The sequence below is a fragment of the Peromyscus maniculatus genome, chromosome 16 (assembly GCF_049852395.1).
Source record: "Peromyscus maniculatus bairdii isolate BWxNUB_F1_BW_parent chromosome 16, HU_Pman_BW_mat_3.1, whole genome shotgun sequence".
Classification (NCBI taxonomy): Eukaryota; Metazoa; Chordata; class Mammalia; order Rodentia; family Cricetidae; genus Peromyscus; species Peromyscus maniculatus.
The window spans coordinates 15,978,972-16,000,820 of NC_134867.1; the positions used below are offsets into that span (position 1 = coordinate 15,978,972).

The 21,849-nt window shown below is 48.0% G+C and overlaps 1 protein-coding gene across 11 annotated transcripts in view; it reads right to left on the minus strand.

The window, feature by feature from the left end:
* Fyn (FYN proto-oncogene, Src family tyrosine kinase) overlaps positions 1-21,849 on the minus strand; it is a 200,511-nt gene that overhangs the window by 21,242 nt on the left and 157,420 nt on the right. For 7 of the 11 annotated variants that reach the window (XM_076552430.1, XM_076552435.1, XM_006984304.4 and 4 more), the window contains 7 exons: positions 20,158-20,256; positions 17,519-17,622; positions 16,475-16,624; positions 13,853-14,017; positions 10,640-10,819; positions 8,899-8,975; positions 8,649-8,802 (listed from right to left, as the gene is read on the minus strand). In XM_076552430.1, the coding sequence (XP_076408545.1) occupies positions 8,649-8,802; positions 8,899-8,975; positions 10,640-10,819; positions 13,853-14,017; positions 16,475-16,624; positions 17,519-17,622; positions 20,158-20,256 (929 nt within the window). Of the gene's footprint in view, positions 1-8,648; positions 8,803-8,898; positions 8,976-10,639; positions 10,820-13,138; positions 13,295-13,852; positions 14,018-16,474; positions 16,625-17,518; positions 17,623-20,157; positions 20,257-21,849 lie in introns of all 11 variants that reach the window. The other 4 variants (XM_076552432.1, XM_006984305.4, XM_076552433.1 and 1 more) reach the window with 1 other exon arrangement.

Here is a 21,849-nt window from a genome sequence, read left to right on the forward strand (position 1 = left end):
AGAGAGCTGTCCAAGGATGTAAGTGGCAGAAATCAGTTCTCCCCCACGCTGAAAGCCTCTTTAATCTTAAAAGGGACTGGGGAGAAAAGGGTGATTCAAGGTCCCCTTCCTTTCATTTCATCTGCCTTTCAACACAGCCTTGCTAAGAGGGAGCGAGGCTCCCAACAGTTCGTCTCCATTTCCCAGCATCTGACCTGCTCCCCTGACTACTAATCTGGGTTGAAGCTTCAGCAGATAAACAAAGCAGACCCTCCCAGGAACAGCAGTGCAGGAAGCTGGAGACTCGGGAGGCAGAATACCAATGAAGACGACCTCGGCCTGCTGACAGGGGTGCACCCAACTCTGGCTCGGGAAGCTTCATGGAGGAGCTTGGCTCAGTTGTGCTCATGGGGATCAGCACATGGCCTCTGGCAGCTCCGGGGATGATAAACTGCCCACGTGGGCGGGCCTGGGGGTGGTGTGGTCTGGCCATTTCACAGCAGCCTTTCACGGCTCTGCTGGAGGGCAAGCGAGTTTCCTGCCTATACTGAAACAATGGCCTGCATCGGGAAGAGGTTTGCTTTTTGTTCAAAGATGGTCCACTTCTCTAGCAAGGAAAGAATTTGATTAAATTCAACAATTACCAGCGCTCCATCCCTCCCCACCCTCCTTCTCTGCTGACATTTGCTGTTCAGGGCACAGCACACAGTGTGGGAATGGGGATGCTGTTGTTGACAGAGAACGAGAAATCCATCCGCTGGAGGAATGGAGCGCAGGGAGGACATCTCATGGTGAGATCAGCCTTGATCTGACACTGGATTACAGGGGCCTCTCGAGCAGCTGATTAATAATTCTGCAGGAGCCCTTGAGCTGGAACGCGGGAGCTCTGAGTCTAATAATCCCCAGTCGTTGTAACAAAGGAAGGACAGGAATTGAATTCACAGTTCTGCATTGTGAAACTGGAAATCTGAAAGGAACAGGGACCCAGTCCGTCCTGGCTGTGTTTGTCAACCTAGCGGCCTGCTTGTTTGTGCTAAATGGCTACTGTGCTTTCTGAATCCAAAATCTGATTATATTTAATTAGCACGGGCATCTGGGATTTCTAATACACAAAGAGTTATTAAAGTAACAAATCTTTCTAAAATATGTTCTCCAAGAAAGAATGTGTTAATTTATGCAGTAACAATTCTTAACGTGAAATAATGAACATGAAAACTGTAACAATTATGAATTCTTTGTAGTCTAATTTATATGTGAATTTTACTCCAGACAATAATCTATTCAATTTAAATTCTCAATACTGGGAGTATTTGAACAGACACATTTTTCTTCTCCTACTTAATTCACAAACCAATAGTCTTACCCAAAGTTCTAAATGGCCCTGTTTTGTTCATATCATCCACAGACTCAAAGATTACACTGTCTTGACATTGGCTTTCTAGGTGATCATCTGGCTACTGCTTTAGAACAAATCAATGAACTAACCACACCCATGGAGAAACCCCACGCTCCTGTTCTCCACCATGATTCAGTGTGGGAGGAGGAGCCTCCTGCCAGGCTCCTCCCACCCTGTGCGTGGGTGTGTGGTCGTGCTGAGTGTGGCCATTCACACCTACAGGGTCAACTGTACAACTACTGTCGCTAATGCTCAGTAACCACACCAAGTCCTTCGTGGTCAGACTGGGCTGACAACTCTACCCGGTTCCAGAAGAGGACGGGCTCCAGGTAACTCGGGCCGATGAGCAGTGATGCAACGCCAGGATTCATGCCACGATGACGTGACTTCACAGGTCGTGCTCTTGGCCGACTCCGGCGTGCCACCTTTTGGAGCACAGCCGGGAATACAAAGAAAGAAGGAAAGAGAAGCAGGATGGGAAGAACGAGACGCAGCGATACCAGACAGCTTCTGGCTTTCCTACCCCCACAGCCACCGGAGAGGGGGCTCCCGGGAGGCAGGGGCTCCGAGAGCCTGCGATCTGGACGAAGGTGGAGTTAGCATCTGAACACAGGCCCATGTGGCTCAGCAGCTCCTGAGAGTCCCCAAAGACAAGCTCACAGTGTGCAGCCAACACTGCCAGAACAAACCACGCTTTCTGGGGTTCTCACAGCAATTACAGTACTTGATTTCCTGGAAGCCCTGTGCGCACCCTTAGAGAGCAGACAAGTATGTCTTAGGAGCGGGAGGAGAGGGCAGACCACAGCTATTTCCATTGCTCCACACCAACAGTGACACTTAGTATGTGCTCTGTGCTCATGGGGGCTATATTCCTGTTTTCAGGCCAGTGTCCCCGTAGAGGAGCAGCAAGATCTGTTTTAGTGATGTCCAGAAGAACTGCTAGCCAAGGTCCCAGAATGTAAGCACCAAGGAGCACATGTGCTGATGTGTAAAGCTGCTGAGCACGTCCACCTGACGTCAAACACACGTTTTTATAATAAAATAAAAATAAAAAACATATATGCCTGCAGCTCGGGGCCATGCATAGTTCGTTTCCCTCCCTCCCTCCTTCTCTCCTTTTCTTTCTTAGAGACAGTCTCTCTACACAGCCCTGGCTGTCCTGGAATTCACTAAGTAGACCAGGCTGGCCTCAAACTCAAGAGTTCTGCCTGCCTCTGTCTTCCTAGTGCTGGAATTAAAGGTGTGCACCACCAAGACCAACCACGGATAATCCTAACAGGAGGAAAGAATAAAGGTCTGTACAAGACACTGGAATGGCAGAGGCTAGCTGACTTGCAGCTGAGTTCAGGACAGAGGGTCCTATGGGACACACGGATAGAACCAGAATGCTGGTTGTCCAGATAAAATAGACTGGCCTAGGCTGAAAATGATGACGTGTACACACACACACATACACACACACACACACACACACACACACACACACACACACACACACACACACACACACACCAATCTATCCATCATCTATATATCTACCTATCTATCTCTCTGTCTATCTTCCATCTCTCTCTCTCTCTCTCTCTCTCTCTCTCTCTCTCTCTCTCTCTCTCTCTCTCTCTGTGTGTGTGTGTGTGTGTGTGTTTGTGTGTGCGCGCGCATGCGTGTGTATGGTCTTACAAGTCCCTTTCTTCTATTGATTAATAACAGTTTTTCTCTATGAAGTACTGTTTAATGAAAACCTTTTCTATAGAAAACATGTCTTAAAAAGTTAAGGTTATAAAAATGATTCTTCGTCGTATTTTACCTCCCTCAAAGCATTGTTATATACTGCTACTTAATTCTCATACTACTCCTGAGAGGTAGTTACTATTACTATCTACTTTACAAAGGATAAAAAGGAGACCCAAAAGGTAGCTGGTTTGCTTGAGGGTACCCTGTGGTTGATATATTGTGTACCCCAATAAACTTATCTGGGGGTCAGAGAACAGAACAGCTACTATATTAAACATAGAGGTGAGGCAGTGGCAGCACACGCCTTTAATCCTAGCATTACGGAGGCAGAGATCCATCCGGATCTCTGTGAGTTCAAGGCCACACTGGGAACTGAGCCATGCATGGTGGCACAAGCCTTTAATTCCAGGACTTGAGATCTCATGTCTTTGCTTGAGAAAGACACACGCCTTTAATCCCAGGAAGTGATGGCAGGAAGCAGAAAGGTATATAGGCATGAGGACCAGGAACTAGAGGCTTTTAGGCTTTTTAAGCTTTTAGGCTTTTGAGCAGCAGTTCAGCTAAGATCCATTCGGGTGAGGACTCAGAGGTTTTCAGTCTGAGGAAACAGGATCAGCTGAGGAGAGGTTGGCTGTGGCTTGTTCTGTTTCTCTGATCTTTCAGTGTTCACTCCAATATCTGGCTCCATGTTTTTTATTTAGTAAGACTGTTTAGAAATTCGTGTTACGGTACCCTGCTTGTCAGTGACAGAGGTGGTTTAACCTAGGGGTCCTGGCTTCTAACCCAGGTAAGTGATGTAACTGCATCACCACTCCATGAGGCAGTCACTGGCATTGCCAATCTAGGCCTGCCATGACCAGCCCTTCCAACAGTGCAGGAGATGGGGTGTGTGTTTCCCACCCAGAAGCCTCATCTGTAATGGTCTCGGGTGGGATTAGTACCACTGTTCCTCAGCACGGTGGTGGTCAGCTGAGTTGTGTGTGTGCTCAGTGGAGTACTAGTCTGCTGTGAGAAGCTAAGAACTGTCACAGGAAGCAAGAGTGTCATGGCATAAGGATGGGATAAGAGGCAGACCCAACAGTGTGTCATGGCTAGATGATGCTGTTGCTAGAAGTGGTAGGTTACTGAGGAAAGGAATCTGTGGAGTTACACTCATGGACTTCCCTTACCAGGCAGAATGAATTTGTAGGGATAGACAGAGAAAACAGAGCCCTCTCTGGGGGAGGGTGGAATGAGTTAGTCTTCACAGGTCTGTCTTCCTCTGTGAGGTGGTTTCAGGACTACCTGCACATAGAAAAATATTCTCAGCTACATACCAGATTCATTCATTTTACTGGATGAATGTAAATTGAAAAACAAAAATTGTGTCCACAGATCTGAGTGTGCTAGGTTCAAGTCAACATTAGTCAGTCCTTAGCTGCTTGAGAGGTCAGGAAGGAAGACAGAGTCTGTGGAGAATTCTCCTACCCATTCTCCTTCTCTGTTAGAAAATGATGGCCCTGGGACTGGGACAGGGGAGACAGAGGTGTGTCTCACTGCCCTGGGCCCAGGTGGGGGCTGTGGTAACTTCTGGAAGGATCAAGGGAACAGGAATAGGGAGGTGCCTGTCAACAGAGCCCAGGGGAAGGTGGAGGTGTCAGGGGGAGGAGGAGAGCTGGAGCACCTAGCTGTGGCTGTGGCTCAGGAGAGGCCATCCCGCAGGCCTCTCTGGGTTGATGCACCAGCATGGATACTTCACATGCAGCCAAGCCCAACTCGGGCTCATCCTCCCTCTCAGAAGTAAGATCTAGATGCTCTCTCACTGCCCTACTGCCTGCTCCACCCTAACCACTGCCCACACTGCCTCCGGGGACAGTCTCTGGCTGCTCTTCCTTTCTCCTGCACAGTAACTGGTCTTCCCAGGGCTGCCCTACCCATCTCCAGCAGCCTCGTCCCGTGTTAGACCACACAAGAACAGTGGTGACCGTGACTGGTTCCCACAAGCTGGGGCTGCGTTCAACGATGGGAGAACACACGGAGCAGTGAGATGCATCTTCATTTAAAGACAAGCAATCGTCCATGGAAGAAGAAGACAGCTCGCCCAGGGCCCCAGTCAGTGGGTGGTACTGCTGGGCTTCACTGCCTGACTCTGATGTTCCCGTGGTCCTCCTCACGCTAGCCCTTACGAGTCCTGAGGCTTCCTCCATCTTTCTCCTCTCACTTCCTTCTTCCTTCAAGTTGGAGTCTTGCTATTTTGCCCAGGCCAGTCTCAAATCCTTGGGCCGAAGAGACCTTCCCTCCTCAGCCCCAGGAGTAGGTGAGGCTACACAGGTACAGGCCTTGGCTTTGGCCTGGGTGTCTTCATAACAACTTTTAGCCACGTTCCTTTTATAAACAAGGCATTCAAATACCTGCCATGGATTCTTTAAGAGACTCCAGATGGACAGAATTTAGTGCCGAGTTTATGACTCAACAGGAACTGGGTCTAATTGTGAGATGTCCAGGTAATTACGAGGAATCCCAAATGTTTCTAGTTGCTTCTAGACTGCTGTCAGTGGAGGATTACCATCCTAGGCGCTGGTCTTGAACCTCCCGTTGCCAGCAGGTTTCTGCTCACAAGCCGGGGTGTGGGGTGGGTGAGTGTGGGGCTTACAGGATCAACACCACAGGAAGCCCTGGAGCAGAGCTCCACGCGGCAGTGGTGCCCGTGCCCTGCGCTGTCACACCTTGTTGCCTGGTGTGTCTGTGTGCAGTGACAGACACTGCAGAGCACCCTGAGACGGGGAACTCACAACTGTTTTGCAAACAATTGTCATTCACGGTCCTAAAATAGCTGCATCTGGCACATGTTTCAGAACACTGCCTGCGCTCCCACAATCAAGATGCGGCACGGCTGTGGCCTGCGGGTGACATAAAACCCGACTTGCAAATATTATTAGGCACACGGACCAGCTGTCTAGAGGAGCTGATTAATCCCCGGCAGGAACGCCGGCATGCAGCACACATGCCATCTGCAGAATACATTGGCAAATACATGCCGGAACTTTCTATCTAGTGGAAAGGCCAGGGCGGGGCCGACCCAGTGCAGGAATTGTAGGAACAGCTGGGCTATCCAAGGCTGGAAAATGAAGCTCTCTCTAGTCCCCTGACACATGTGAGTTTGAGAGGTTGCCCCTGAAGGCTTTTTCCATAAAATAAAGGGGAAGTGGGACTTATGACTAATTCTCTCCATTTTCACACTCTGCTCTCTGATTCACTGTCTCGATGAGAGACAGCGGGCACAGCTCGAGAGCATGCCTGTACTGTTCTGAAATCCTGGTCTTTCATTGCGAGCTTCGTGACTTCCAGAGCAGCACCAACGACTGCTAACTTTCTGAGTCTCTTTCCTGCCTCTCGAATGTCAGGCAGTTCCGGCTCCACAAATGCCCTGGCCTTTCCTTGTTCTCTGCTTCAAGACAGTATCTCCTTCCACAGTCCAGTCATCTCATTCTTACTTACCCCATCCCAATGTTTGGGTTGGTGAAGGAGAGAAAGAAGAAACAATGTTCTAAGAGGGAAGGATTGGGAGCCAAAGTCAAGGAAATGCTGAACAAAGGATGAAGAAGGCTGGTCCTTGGAAAGGCTCAGACAGAGGTTGGGGTGTGATGGGGAGGCGGGGCCGGAAGGCAGGCCTCGTGGTTCCGGAAGCAGGAAGGCAGGCTGCATGGCCAGTCTGAGGGGGGCCTGGGCAGGTTCCAGAGCAGAAGCTGACATGAGAGGTGCCAGTCACTTAAGGCCACTGTTTTAGGTATCCCAATGAATGATGCACGATTTATATAGCCAGGGCCTTCTAACAGCACCTCTGTTAGCATCTGCTGGCTCCCGGCCCTGCCCCCTTCTCATATATGGATGGGTCAAGGGTGTTAACCACAGACTCTGCAGAGTCCAAAGTCTGGTTAAAAGTGAGAAAACAGTCTTGAAGCGCCCCCTCTGCCACTGAGGTCTCTCTCACACAGAATGAAGCTCCCAGGTTCTACTAGAGCCATTGGCTAAGTCAAATATTCGGATATCAACCTTCACCTGCTCTCCCTCAGGGCCAGGGCTCTGCTCACATTCCCCCAGACCCTCGTGGCACACCGTGTCACCAAAGTCATGTCTGCATGCCTCTCTGCTGAGAGACACGGCCTCCTTTTGTGTTCCCCGACTCTGGGTGTGTGTCGGTGGACATGCTCCTACCCCACGTGATCCCTCGGGGAGGCTCACTGTGTGGGCACAGGCTCCAGGACAAGCAATGCCACATGTTGGAGGCGTTCAAATAGCTGAGCTGTTTGCCCAACATGAAATGGAGCATTTGGACAGTATCTGTAAGCAGGCAGGAGCTAGTCTGACATTTTCCCTTATCATTCATCATACTTCTGAGTCAAATCAAAGAAGGGAAGAATTGGCATTAAAAGCAAAAAGGAGAGAGAACTAGGAAAAGAAGCTTCTAGAAATGAGCGAAATGGCGATTATTCATTCCGAAATTGCAGAAAGCACCATCCTGCAATATATTCCAGTTACTGTTCAGCCTGGCTCAGGTGGCCAGGCTTTGGTTAATATTACCAATGAAACCCACCCTCTGCTGAGTTCCAGGCATTCAAAGGCAGAGAAGCCTCCACAGTTGCTAGTTCCTCACTCTGTTCCACACCCGGACATGTCAACAACCAGGAAGGCAGAAAACACCCTCGGGAATTCCTTCCTGACATCTGGAGTTCTACTAACTCACATACAGTCACCCCAGTGGGCTGGCTTCTGGTTTGGTATGTGCTTTACATAAAGACTGTCTGTGAAGTTTTGCAAGGACTGAGTGGAGGCAAAGAAAGAAAAGAAAGAGAGAGAGAGAGAGAGAGAGAGAGAGAGAGAGAGAAAGAAAAAGAGAAAGAAAGAAGGAAAGAAGGGCTTTTCAAGGAACTGCCACCCTCCAGTTCCTCCAGACCATCTCTTTCCCTTCACTCTTTGCTCTGAACTCAAGAGGCTTCATCAAGGCTTCAGTCTGAGGCTGGCCTGGTTGGGGCCCTGGAAGGCAGCTGCCGACTGAGGTCAGGATCAGCCTCCATGCGCCTCTGCGGGCTCTCTACTAGGAGGGGCCTTCACTCTGGCACTACCCACTCCTCTTACCTTCCAAACTTGGCTGCCCTGATATTAGCTCTGAGGCACTGTACTGTGCTCAGTGTTCTGAATCCCTGCTTGTTCCTTTGTAAAAGACTGTTATTAAAGTCTTCCCTTCGAGTGTCACCTGCTTTCTGCTGGGACATGACTGATTGGGAACGAGCTATAACTTGGTTTCCCAGAGCATTCTTTTTCCAAAAGCAGAGCACTGTGGACCTTGACACTTCCAGAAGGCAGGCAGACCGTGCGAGTAGACACCCGCTCACCAAACCAGTACTGCACCCATCTATTGGGCCCACCAATCCCCCACCTGAGAACTGTCATACTCTTGCCAGCTCAGAGAAAAAAGAAAGGGCAGCCGGGAGAAATCGAGTGAGGAGGAAGGCTGTGCAAAGCAAGGATGCAGTCAGGAGCCTGTCACGGGGTCTCCCACCTTGTCTCGCCGTGTACTCATTGTCTTCAATCAACCGCGCCAACCCGAAATCAGCAATCTTGCAAATGAGTCCGTTCCCCACCAGAATGTTCGCCGATCGCAGGTCTCTGTGGATGTAATTCATCCGCTCGATGTAAGCCATTCCTGCAGCCACCTGGGGAAACCGAGGGGAGGACACAGCTGTCACACCACAACCGTCATGTGCCCGTGTCGATACAGCCACGCCTGATCAAGGTACCCCACAGCCTACCTGTGCTGCCATGTCGACAAGATTTGGCAATTTCAGAGCTCTCCCTTCACCATCTTTTAAGAAATCAAGCAAACTTCCTATGAATGAAGCATAAAACAATATTAGTTTACTCGGAAAGGCAAAAACTCCTTGTGGGCTGTATTTGATTTCCTTACTGTAAGTAAAGGGTAGCTGAATGGGACAATACCACCGAAAGAAAAAGAAAGGTTTGTATAAAAAGCAGAGAAACAAATTCCAGGTTTTAAGGAGCAAGTTTTAGCGTCTGGAAATAAACAGCAATTATTCTGTTTCTCAGGACAAAGAGTTTGGTAGAACTAGAAGAAATGAACTTCATCTCCTCTTCTGTCACGAGGAGGGAAGGGTATGTCAGGAACCGAACCATGGTCACATGGCCCTGTCACCCCTGCAGAGGGAGTGAGCACTGAGGACGCAGTGCTGGCACCAGGGGCGTCAGCTCTGCCAGGGAATGTGCCGGAAGTGCCCATCCTTAGGCTCCAGCCCAGGCTCCACCGACTGCGTCAGAGACTCTGGAGTCAGACCCTGACACCCCTGTTTCCAGAGGTCCTCAAGGTGACTCCAGTACTGGTGAGTTTTAGAATCACTGACTCATTTTCAGGTCTGAAGCTGTGAATGCAGCGTCTGAGGAATGTGGGGCAGAGAGCTTCTTAATTAGATCACGGGCAGCCAGGCCTCTGCCTCAGACATCTGAGACAAACAGGCAGAGCTGCAGAGCCACGCTTGGAAGCTGCGTGAGGAGGCCCAGAACTGACACCAAGGCGGAGATAATCAGTTGCAGGAGCTGGGGGCACATGATGGCCGTCAGTGGGGTGCATTTTTTTTTAAATGCTTTAATCACAAAGCTATTTACAAAATAACCCTGGATCCAAAGGGCAAACAATCTGCCAGGAAAAAATTCCAATTATATTTTAAAAGAGAGTGCAGAGAAAAGAAAAATTACACTAGTGTCTTCTAAAGTACAATGCACGGCCTTTTAAGGCTGCTTCTTGTTTGCCTCATTTATTTTTCCAAAACAAAGTGCTCTCTGGCTTCATCCCCAACAATGCTGGTTTGATTATAATGATGTACACATGCACACGTGTGCGCCAATACATGACTGTTCAGGGAGGGGAGGGAGGGAATAACTGCATAGCGTTTCTTCACCTGACATTTGAAGAGAAAACTGGGGAGAAAGATGTTGATCTGAAGCCTGAACTAACCCACCAATTGTCTGCTATTGATTATTTAGCCCTAAAAAGGGAAATGTAAGAGAAGCCACTGATTCAAAATGGCAGCAGGTTTTATAGCCCTCTACATTAGCTCTGATATAAAACGGGAGGTTTTTTTGGTTTGGTTGTTTTGTTTTGTTTTTTGTTTTTTGAGACAGGGTTTCTCCGTGTAGTTTTGGTGTCTGTAGACCAGGCTGGCCTTGAATTCACAGAGATCTGCCTGGCTCTGCTTCCCGAGTGCTGGGATTAAAGGCGTGCGCCACTGCCGCCCGACTTAAAATGGATGTTTTAATTATGCAAGGAACACTCCTGATGTGTAACAGGCCAAAGTGTACTTCTCAAGACTCTGGGGGGCAAACTCAATGCCCCCCTTTTTCTAAGTGTTATCCTGAGTGAGCACAGCTGGCACATTCCTGAGGGGAATCCCTGGCCCATGTAGAAGCTGGGGGCTAAGTAACAGTCCCTGGAACCTGCAGCTGGCCAGCGGGAGGCAGAGGTGGGGGACACTGTCGTACCTTTACTCATGTACTCTGTGACGATGTAAATGGGCTCCTCGGACACCACGGCGTACAGCTGCACCAGTTTATCATGCTTTAGCTTCTTCATGATCTGTGCCTCCTCCAGGAAGGACTCCGGAGACATGGTGCCCGGCTTAAGAGTCTTTATGGCTACTTTTGTGTTTCCATTCCAGGTACCTACAAACATCCCACAAGACTAAGTCAACACAAAGATACTCTTTTCATGGGAAAAATAATTTTGACTAGCAACTATGTGCATAAAATCAGACTTTAAGTTTTAAAAAACCTTAAATGGTTCTTATGAGCAAAGACAATTGCAAAGGACTCAGTCATGTATTTCAACAGAAAAAATGAGTTTACTCATAGTTGTTTAATAATTCACTAATTATTGAATCAATTTCTATTTGCTATACATCAGTCTTCATTATGACTCATCCATTTAACTATGAATTTACACCAAAAAGCTCTGGGCTCTTGAAGTGATGAGAGTCTAGGATTTTAGAATTGGCCTGGGTATCCAATAGTTGTCTTTCAGATAGCAGGAAAAGCCTGGAAGAAATCAGATGAAATTCCATCTTAGAGGGTGTGCCCCCATAAAAATATGGCCACACAGCAAGGATGCTTGGCAATTGGTTCTAGGCTTCCTACCATCTGCACGGGATGAGTTACCTGACTGAGTCCTTCAGCAGCTGTGCTAAATGTGCCCAGAAGCACAGGCAAGGAGCACACCGGCTCCTTGGCCACACTTCCGCAAGCAAGGTGAATCCCTCAGGCTTCTGGAGAGTCAGCCACAAGAACAATGGCTTCCAGCAGGTGGACTCCAAAACCAAACAGCAGCGAGGAAAGAAGAGAAGTATTTAAACGCTGTGTGTAAATACTTCTTCAAAAATCGAGCTGACCCAAAGGTGAGGCTGGTTTAGTTATCAGTTAGTTCATCTGTAAAATACAGCAATGGACTAGCTTTTCATTCTCTTTTGGTTCTCAAAAAGACAAAATTCTGGCTTATTCCATTTTTAACTGACAACTTTGAAGGATAATTTTGTAAAGGGAAAATAAAAATCTGCTAAGTTCTGACTATATTGCTTACAATTGGAAAGAAAATACAGGTTCAATCCAAGATTGACTAACATGTAACCTGACTTCAGATCTAAGGAGCCTGTATATTAATCATTTATTATTTTGTGAAAACATATAATCACAACTGTATCCTATGGGGGGAAAAAAACCTATGAAAGCCAGTGGCTTAGAGAGTTCAATGATCTCAGGAAGTATCTGCCACTCAGTGTAAATGGGAACTGACAACTTTTAAGTGGCCTCCGTGATTTAACTGTTAACATTTTCCAATTTAAGCCCAGTGCGCTCTTCCTCTCTTAGCTCGGGTAACTGTCTAGGCTTCTATCCGCACTCTTCCATTCCATGGGAAACAACACCTTAGTGCTCTGTAATGATGATTTAAAGGTGATAGTTCCAAAAGTTGGAAGATAAAATTTCTTATAGCATCTGTCCAATTCTTCCTGATTGTGTGATCTGATGAAATTCCTTAGGACTTACAACTTCAATTATAAGTTGGATAGATAATGAAGAACATGTTATATAAGCAGATTTTATAGTACTTGAGATAACGTCTAGACAGGGATGGGCACATTAATGTGGATTCACTATTGTAATATGCACAGTAGCTAATATATACACATGCATGTCTGTGTACTTCCATTATCCATTTGGGCATCTGTTTATGTGTCTGCATGGTACCTGCTCCGTTTCAAGCACTTTGATTACATTAACTCTCTTACTGGGGATTATACCTGAAGACCACACGTACCTGTTTATATCCTTTTAGACTCTAAGGAAGGGAGGTCCCAATACTTTATTATTTTATGGACAGATGTTTTTGGGAGGGATCTAAGTCTGTGCATGGTCTGTAAGCAAAGTTGCACCTGACCCAGAGGGTTATAAACGCCATCTCAAGGGCCCAGTGCAGTTGGCATTACTGACCAGCAAATGAAGAACGGTGTGCATGAATCTAAGATCTACAAGGAAGTTTAAACATGTCTGACATAATCCTCTAAACAGTCCAGTGGAGCAGCTATGACTCTGGTTTAACAGATGAGGAACTGAGGCTCTGAGGGGTTAAACAGGCCCGTATTTATGCTTAATCATCCAGCAAGAGCTTAGACCCAGGCTTGGCATGCAAAAGGCCCATGACCTTTCTCTAGCTGCCCTACACAGCATCTTACCGGTCCATTCCACAGGAAGAGAAAACACCACATTCACAGTGGGTTGGCTTCCTGTCTGCAGGTGCTTAATGAGCCACATGAAATAGGACAGGTGAACACAGCAAGGTGCCACCACGTTCTGCAAACCCGGGCTTGACACCCATCTAGTTACACAGGTCAAGGGTCTCGGTCCCAATGGTCACATATGCATTTCTGTTCACAAGTGTCCTTTTCGTTGGCTTTGAGATGCAGCCAAAACAGAATGTGCCCTCTGCCTTACCCAGCCACACTTCAGCGAAACACCCCTGCCCCAGCTTCTTCTCCAGAAACAACGAGTGACGTGCCACTTCCCAAGCATCTTTAGCCAATCCAGAAGTTTGTGGGGTACAACTTGATGAAATCACAGTTAAGTTAAAACACAAACCATCAGCTTTCTCTACAGGAGAGGGAATTAATAAAGAAAACACAGTCCTTATAATCCAGAATCATGCATGCACTAGGAAAGATGGAAGGTGACGTGCCCTGAGGGCAACATTCGCCAATGTCTGCAGCCGGCAATGCAGGGTAAGGCGCTCTGCAGGCTGGAATTTTCCTTCTACCAGCAACAGCGCAACCTGAGCCATCCGCCAAACACCCTTGCTCTTTTCGATCTTTTTGAGAGATTCCAATTTTTTTTTTTTTTTTTTTTTTTTTTTTTGGTTTTTCGAGACAGGGTTTCTCTGTGTAGCTTTGCGCCTTTCCTGGAGCTCACTTGGTAGCCCAGGCTGGCCTCGAACTCACAGAGATCCACCTGGCTCTGCCTCCCGAGTGCTGGGATTAAAGGCATGCGCCACCACCGCCCGGCTGAGATTCCAATTTTTTTAAAGATACAAATTGAGTAATTCAAATTGTCTTCCTGGTCATAAAAAATATCTTTATTTTCACCTTCCATCTTTGATGTTTGGGATTTCCCAAACGAGGAAGCTAATAAAAGAGTAATTGAGTCTCAGCATACCCATCCATACTTCCCCAAACTGCCCATTTCCCAGTCTCTTGATCAACTGCAGGGATTCTCGAGGGATCTCCCAGACATCTTTGGTTTTGACAGACAGATCGGTAAGCCTTGGCATCCCTTTGTGACAGGGAACTACTAGGCGGCAGCAGAGACCTGCGGCTCTCTCTGGAGGAGCAGGGCAGCGGTGAGGGAGAGAAGAGCAGAACATGTAACAACAGTTGCACAGGCCACAGGAGATTCGACAAACACAAGCCAACACTGGCTGGGGGCGGAGGAGGGCATTTCAGACGTGGGTTTTCAGTGCTCCTGGCATGCTCTGTATACACAGGTGCAGAGTGCTTTGGCTTCTCTGCACTTTGGTCTAACGGACTAGCACACATATTCTGGAATTCTGAAAATGCCCTTGCTAATTTCAAACAGTGCATACATAAAAATAAACATGTGACTGTCCCTTTCCCTTCTGATATCTAGATGGCCCAGGGGTTGAAGGAATCTCCCTGGTACAAATGTGTTTAAAATGTGACTTGAGCATGGGAGCCCTCCACAGAAGGCTGGTCTGTCGGTGGGCCTCAGGGGCACCGGCAGCCGGCAAAGCATGTCACATGTTCTTCAGGACTGCTTCGTCCTTCTGATTCTGGTCTACCGTCCTGTGTGCTTGCACAGCTTTTATGGGCAATTTTCCACTAAAAACAAACAAACATGAAAACACAACCTTTAAACAGCTTCCTACGTATAATGTAGGAGTCTGGATTCAAATGCAGAGTGGAAATTAACATTCACAGAAACTCAAGGACATGAAAGACAGGGAAACAGCTACTGCTCGGGTTACTGGGAGGTTGAGTTTTCCTCCTTCCTTTTTGAAAAAAAAGATACCTCTGAGAATCTAGGGAAGGTAAGGGGAGATCGACTAAATGTCAACAGAGAACAAGCCCTCAGGGACAGATGCAAGCCACACAGAGCCTGGACTGATAGGCGGGCAGAGCCCTCCACGTCCCTTGAAGCACCTCAGATTCAAAGCACAAACTTGGCTGCCTCTTTTCTGGGAATTCTTAGCTTCTTTTTCACTTTTCTTTTTGATGGAATCTAGTTCTGAGATGTTTAGGCAGGAAATTATTTATGTGTCAGCATTTCAAAGGCATTCTACGTGCAAGAGGGAAAGAGGAAAAGCCAATATAAAAACAAATCTAGCTCAAGATAGATTTTTTTTTCCCTGAGATTAAAAAACGTCTATTGTTCTTCATCTCCGCTCTCCTTCCAGCTTTATGATGTTATTAAGGTGCCCTTTGCAGCACACTATTTTCAAATGATCCAAACCCTGGGGATCCTGCTGATGTTTGCCTGTAATGAAATATATTTCAGCATTTGAAAAATCCTTATAGCACACAGGCGTTTTGTGTATGTCTCTGAAGCTCAGGGAGATTTTCTGCTCCATTTCTCTCAATATTTCATCAGAATCCATGTAGAGTGAGAGAGCTAATGCCCGAATCACTGGCTACTCAGGTGCTGTTAATTTTTTCAATTGCTCATCAATGGCCAGAATCAATTCATAGGCATTTCTTATTATTTTTAAAAGACTACATTTTTTTTGTGCTAAAAATAGCACAACTATTTTTCAGTGTGGGGTGAAAAAGCTGGGTGTGGCTCCTGCCTGTGATACCAGAATTCAGGAGGCTGACCCAGGAGGACTGCTCTAACTTTGACAGGTCACCTTGGGCCACACAATGAATGCTGGGATACCTAGGGCTACAAGTGAGACCTTATCTCAAAGGAAAAGAAAAAAAGGGGGGGGAGGGGTCGTGTGCACATGCACTGTACAGTGGGACACACCTGTTAACCAAGGAAAGCAAGCAGAGCATATTAAACAACTGCACATAAAGCTACATACTTAGATAAAATGCACGCACATATACATATATCCAATAATTAAATCGCCAAGAACAAAAGAGTGCTATCACTTGGTATGACGACAGCCTAATCTTTGTTTAACGTCATCCCAACAGCTGGGTGTGATAGCACACACCTTTAGTCTCAGCATGGGGATCTCTGCTGAGTTTGAGGCCACCAGGCCTACACAGTGAGACCCTGCCTCAAAAGAGAAAACCGAAAGTCACAATAGAGGTAATAGAGCTGTAAGCCTGCGTGGGAAGCAGCCCGTGGAAAACGGAACGCAGATTTACTTCTGCTGACGAATGGTCATGAAATGCAGGGGGGGGGGTGTGCACCCCCACTTCAGGGCGAGCGTCAAGGGATGTCTCATGTGAGCCTGCCCAGGGACAATCCTTTCTTCCTTCCCTTTGACAGTTCTGTACCACAGGAGGGCGAAAGGGAAAGACCTCGCAAGGACTTTTATTATGAAAATAAAAACGACAACAACTTCTAAGATTTAAACTTTCTACTTGGGGGAACCTCTGAAAAGCACATGAGGACAATGCTATCTGTGGTGGAACAGCAACAGAGCCACCAGTTCAAGTCTGGTGCCAGGGCGAGCACAGCAAACAGCTCTCCTTAGGGACTCCATAGGCACCTGTGATCTCCTCCTCTCCCTTCCCGCTCTGACCCGCCCACTCCCCCACCCACTCCTCTCAGTTTCCCAACGCCGAGGGCGGTCAGAATTGAGGTTACCTGAGTAGTGCTGTACGAGCTGCTGAAGGGTCTCAAACTGCGCCCGGGTCGTGATGTAGTACCCGCCGTTGTCAAGCTTGCGGATTTTATAATGTTTGACGTGGTCTCCTTTCATATCATCCCAGTCACGGATGGAAAGTGAGTAGGCACCTGGGGAACAGGCAGAGCATTAGCGGGCTCAGTCACCCGTGATCGCCAGCCTGCTTCGAGGGTCTCATTTATTTAACTATTCTATTAATTATCAAAAGGACACACATACATGCATGCACACACATGCTTACACACATACACACGTGCACAACACACACATATGAGAGAGTGGGGGAGGGAGGGAGGGAGGGAGGGAGGGAGGGAGGGAGGAGGGTTGTACAGACACACACCATCTCTACTCAGCCACAGGACAAAGACAACCCTTGCTGTCCTGCCAGTGTCAGAAGATGTCAGCAACAAAATGACTCTACCCCTGGAACTAAAACTTCCCAGCTGTTTTTCTAAAGTTTCCTTTCAGCTTCTTGTGTTGACTAACACGGCCCAGACCAAATCACACTGGGCAAGGCTAAGGGCGGTACTGGACTCGAGGTGAGCTTGTCTCCTGTTTTATTTCCCATGGGGTACCTGAGAGGCGGGGAGGGTGAGGACAGAGATCATGGAGGAGCAGGAGGTGGGCACAAAGGAAATGAAGCGTTGCTCCCCTGAAAGGAAGCTCCAGAACTCTGCTGGCCGACACTTCACAGGGACAGGTTACCGGTGTATGGCACATGGAGCCAGAGACCACCATTCCCGCCCCGTTGACCTACCTCCTCCTGTGGGCGCTAATGACTTATTAACAGAGGGAAGAGGGAAAGGAAAGACTGTAGAGACACTGGCACTCTAGCAAGACCCGAGTCTGAGGCAGGGATGCTGTCTGCCATGCTCCAGAGTCTCCAGGAGGCAGGAGGGAGCTGGGCCAGCTAAGACCCTTGTGCACTACAGCAAAGCCTTCCAGCCTCAAGACTAATCCATGGACTTGAACGGCAAGGCAGCTGCGTCGGCTCCAGAGCTTACCTTTGGTGGTTTCGCTCTCGCGGATAAGAAAGGTACCTCTTGGGTTTCCAAAGGACAGGAGCTGTCGCTCAGCATCTTTCCGGCCAAGTTTTCCAAAGTACCACCTTTGAGGGAGATGGAGGGAAGAAAATAAGGCCACCTGTGACTGAGCGAAGCAGCTCTTCCTCCACAAATTCCTTCTCTCCCAATGTTGCCCCCCACTGTCCCCAACTGTTTACTTTTCTAGCTTCATTCAGTGCCTTTTCAGTCTATCCCTGATTCTATCTTCTTTCCATCGCTTTCATTCTTAAAAAAAAAAAAAACAAAAAAACACCCGATTTGAATTGTGGGTTGTTTTCCTTCCCTCTAGGATGACAGGAACGCACATGTGTGAAAAGTGCCACCTGCATGCACAGAAAGAGAACCTGCCACCTTGTTTGAAATGCCACCTGCAGGAGATGCTTCCGCAGCTCAGCTATGAGACCCTTGATTCCTGAGCATAATTACAACTCCTGGGAAACACCAAGGCGCAGCCCTACTAGAGAGACAGCTCACTGATCAAGCATTATTTTTAACAAGAAGCTCACCCAGGATGGAGAAAGAAGAAAGGTGGACAACATTTCCATTCAAGCTCCACATATGAGAATTCTCAAGAAAGGAAGGCAGCTCTAGCCCTGGTCCGAGACAACTGTTGTCCTTGAAAGCCCGGCTTGACTGTCTCATCCCTGCGCACCTGCAGGTGTGACCTGGCCTGGGATCTGCAGCCCGGCTGTCTTGGACACGGCTGTAGGGACAGCTTACCGCACAACTGAGATCTATGCACAGTCAATGAGCATGTCCGGGGAAATGAGTCGGTGGGGTAGACCTTTTACCATCCCCTTGAAGCAAACTGATGGCTCTTTTGTGCCGTGGTAGGAAGCCTCAAGTCACCTCAGGATCTCTCTTTACGTGTCTCTTGTCTCCTCTCCTGTATTGCCAAGCCCTAACCAGAGCTGGGCAACTGGTTCACATTTCAGGACTGTCTTGTAGATGGGTGGTTAAGGGTACCAAGGGCCCAGGGAAGAGTTTTGGAGCATTCCACTAGCATCTGTGTGTAGGAACAGTTTTTAGGATGTTTAACTATGAAAGCATGCAGCTTTAAAAATGACAGTCCATCACACCTGAATGTAGCTAACAAGTTCACCATCAGTCCTCCTGTGAGGGAAAGAATTTAACTGAAGAAAATCCGGTGACTTGAGAGATGCCAACATTTTCCACAATCCCAATCCAGCAATAGTTGGTGTGAAGGACATGACACAATAGTCTGTGAGAAATGTCTTTCTTGGTTATGTATCAATAACTCAGTTAAGATGACGTGTAAAACAGTGGGGAAGCGGGCTTGGAGAACAGTGGAGGACACCTAACGAAGCAGTTCTCTAACACAATGCTAATTAACTGCACACGTAAAAACCATAGGCTTTCTTAGAAAAAGCTACCCTCATCTACAAAAACCTAAAATATAAAAAATCCTTATTATTATAAATATGACTTAAATACGTAGCCAATGGGGTTTCCAGTTAAATCAAAGTAATGTTATTCCATAGTGAGTTTTAAATTCTGAAAAGGCATTGCAGATATTTACAAATCTGTCCTACAATAAAAATTCAGTACAAACACATGTATTTACTGATAATGAAACATATTAATAAGGAGGGGAGGGAGAGAAAAAACAGCTCAAAGCCACTGGGTGCTGGAAAGCGGAAACCGATCTCCTTAGTACAGTCGATACAAAGGAATTAGAGGAGACACCGATCAGACCGGGGATTTGGCGAGGGTGACCAGTCTAATCCTCCTTGCTGTGCCTCAACAAATCCACAGCAGAATTTAACATGAGAGCTGCAGGCTGTGTGCACCTGACTTCCTCTCCCTTTCTAGTGGGCCAGGTGCCAGGGCCGGGGCGGAGGCCAAGTTCCTGACTTCGGGACATCACTGTCCATCTCCTCTTGCTGGCGTCTTACAAATGTCTCTGAGAGGAAAGGAACAGCGATCCGTCACTGAGCCTTTGAGAAGCCTGGAGTCTCTCGGCACTTTTCCTAAACGGCCTCCAGTGGGAGAGTGAGGCCGAGTGACTGCTAGTCAGTGTCCGTCAGCCACGAGAAAACCGAGACCTCAGAGGCAGACATCACCTGAAACCCACAGCTGCAATGTTTTCCAAGCTATGGGACTTGCCGTATGTGAAATCCTTTTACCCGGAGCCAGAAGGTATGTCTCGTCAGGACTCTCAATATTTCTGATTACCAGGGAGAAGCCTCCTAGCTCACTCTTTAGTAATTATTTGCCTCCTCGGTGCCCGGGGAGCAGACTGCAGGTGCACCAGAGGCTCTCAATAATACAAGCTGCGGTTGGCATCTCACCACGTTAGTTTTTAATCTAGAGCAAGTTAGAGGGTTTTCATTTAGGGTACTCATATGGGCTTCTAAATAGGAAAATGGACAGGCTTAAAGGAAGAGATGAAGCTAACACAGTGTACTGCAGAGACCTGACAGAAATCAGAGGGACAACCCTTGATCACTGGTGAATTTCTTCTCTCTCCTGTGCCACGTCAGTGGCATTTTGTTGTGACAATCAACTTTTCAAAGCAGGAGTTAGAGAAAACAACAACAACAACAACAACAACATACTCTTCTGCCTGGATCGAGTCGACTGGAGCCACATAATTGCTCGGAATGTAACCAGTTTCTCCCGTTGTCAAGGAGCGGGCTTCCCACCAGTCTCCTTCCCTGCAAAGGAAGAAGAGGAGAGACGTGACTGCATCATCCATGCGGCGGCGGCGCTCTGCAGTCAGATTCGATGCAGCCATCAGCCCTCGGCCGTGCAGTTCTGCAGTCCTGCCCCCCTTCTGCAGACTAACACCGGCCCTAAGGAGGCCACATGGCTTACAACCCAGACCACCCTGAACTGAAGCCAGGGCTGCCTCTTGCCTTCTGGGGAAATTATGCAGCTGAACCGGTAATGCTCTCTAGGGTCACAAGGCTCTAGGTTCAAAGCCAGCAGACGGCAGAAGCAAGACTAGAAGTTCAAGGTCATCCTCAAGGCCAGAGATCCTAAAATAAACACTTTCTCATGTAGGGCTCCAGGGAGCATGCACTTTCAGGAAAAGTGATTTTCTGGGTAGCAGGTGAACTTGGATGAGGTGTGTGTGGGAGTACACGCTGCAGCCTCAGCTTACTTTAGGAAACTGCAGACTGTTTCGGGGAGGGAAGCCTGTTAGGAGGTGCAGTGAGTGATGGATGAATGCTTAGTGGACCCATCTTGCTTGCTCTTAGGAAAGTGGGAAGACAGGTTTTCTGCAGGTAGAATGATCAAGAACACCGTGAGACAAGCTTTCCTCAGACACTTTCAATTGGGGGTTATTCTATCAACACTCGGAACTTTAGCCTGCCTGACAAAGGGTGGGCCAGCGCACGGCTGGACGGCAGGAGCGGAAAACTCAGAGGGCGGTGAACTCCGAGGCATGGCAGCAAAGTGCTCAGAGAGTGTGAGGCGGGGTTGCGGGGGGGTGGGGGGTGGGGATGAGTGCGGGAGGGTGGGTGGGGGGCACTTTCAACACTCAGTTTAAAGTCACTGTGCACAAAGCAGGCGTTCACATGTTTGGGTTCATGCAGGGTTTTGTACAACAAAGAGCAAGGATGGAGTGTGAGCTTCCTCCCACTAGCAGTGGGTGGGCGGAAGGTCGGATGTGTGGAGGTTAGCTGCGACTCTCCACCAATGAGGTCAGGAGCGGTGGGAGGGCAGAGTTGCCCTCCTGCACTCAGGCCCCTCAGTCTGCGACTATTACAGGTGCATCACCTCCTTGCCTTCCTTTAGTCCTTGGAAGGAGCAAGAGAAACCCCAGGCCTTCAGTTAAAAAAAAAAAAAGAAAAATCGCCCTTTGGCTGGGCTCTGTGGATGCTCTCAGCCAAGGAGGAAATCCAGCATGGGACTAGGGGAGCATTCTCTCCAACCTGCCTCCTGTTCAGCTGGAGTCTTTTCAGGTTCCCTACATGACACTTCTGAGTGGGGAAACCAAGGGGCAGTGAGTCAGGTGGGGTTTTAGAAAGTCACAGAAAAAAATGGTGACTAGTCCAAGTGGGTGCTGTGGGATGACAGACTCATTCACAAGAAACCAAAGTGCTAGAAAGGTATGTGTTTGTTTCAGAGATTTATGTTTCTAAAATACTATGTGCAGGCATGAGTGTGTCTGTGTGCAGCTCGATGTGTATGTGAGTGGAGGTGCCCTTGGAGGCCAGAGGTCTCTGACTCCTGGAGCTACAGATGGTTGTGAGCTGATGTGGGTGCTGGATACCAAAACTGGGTTTTCCGGAAGAACAGCA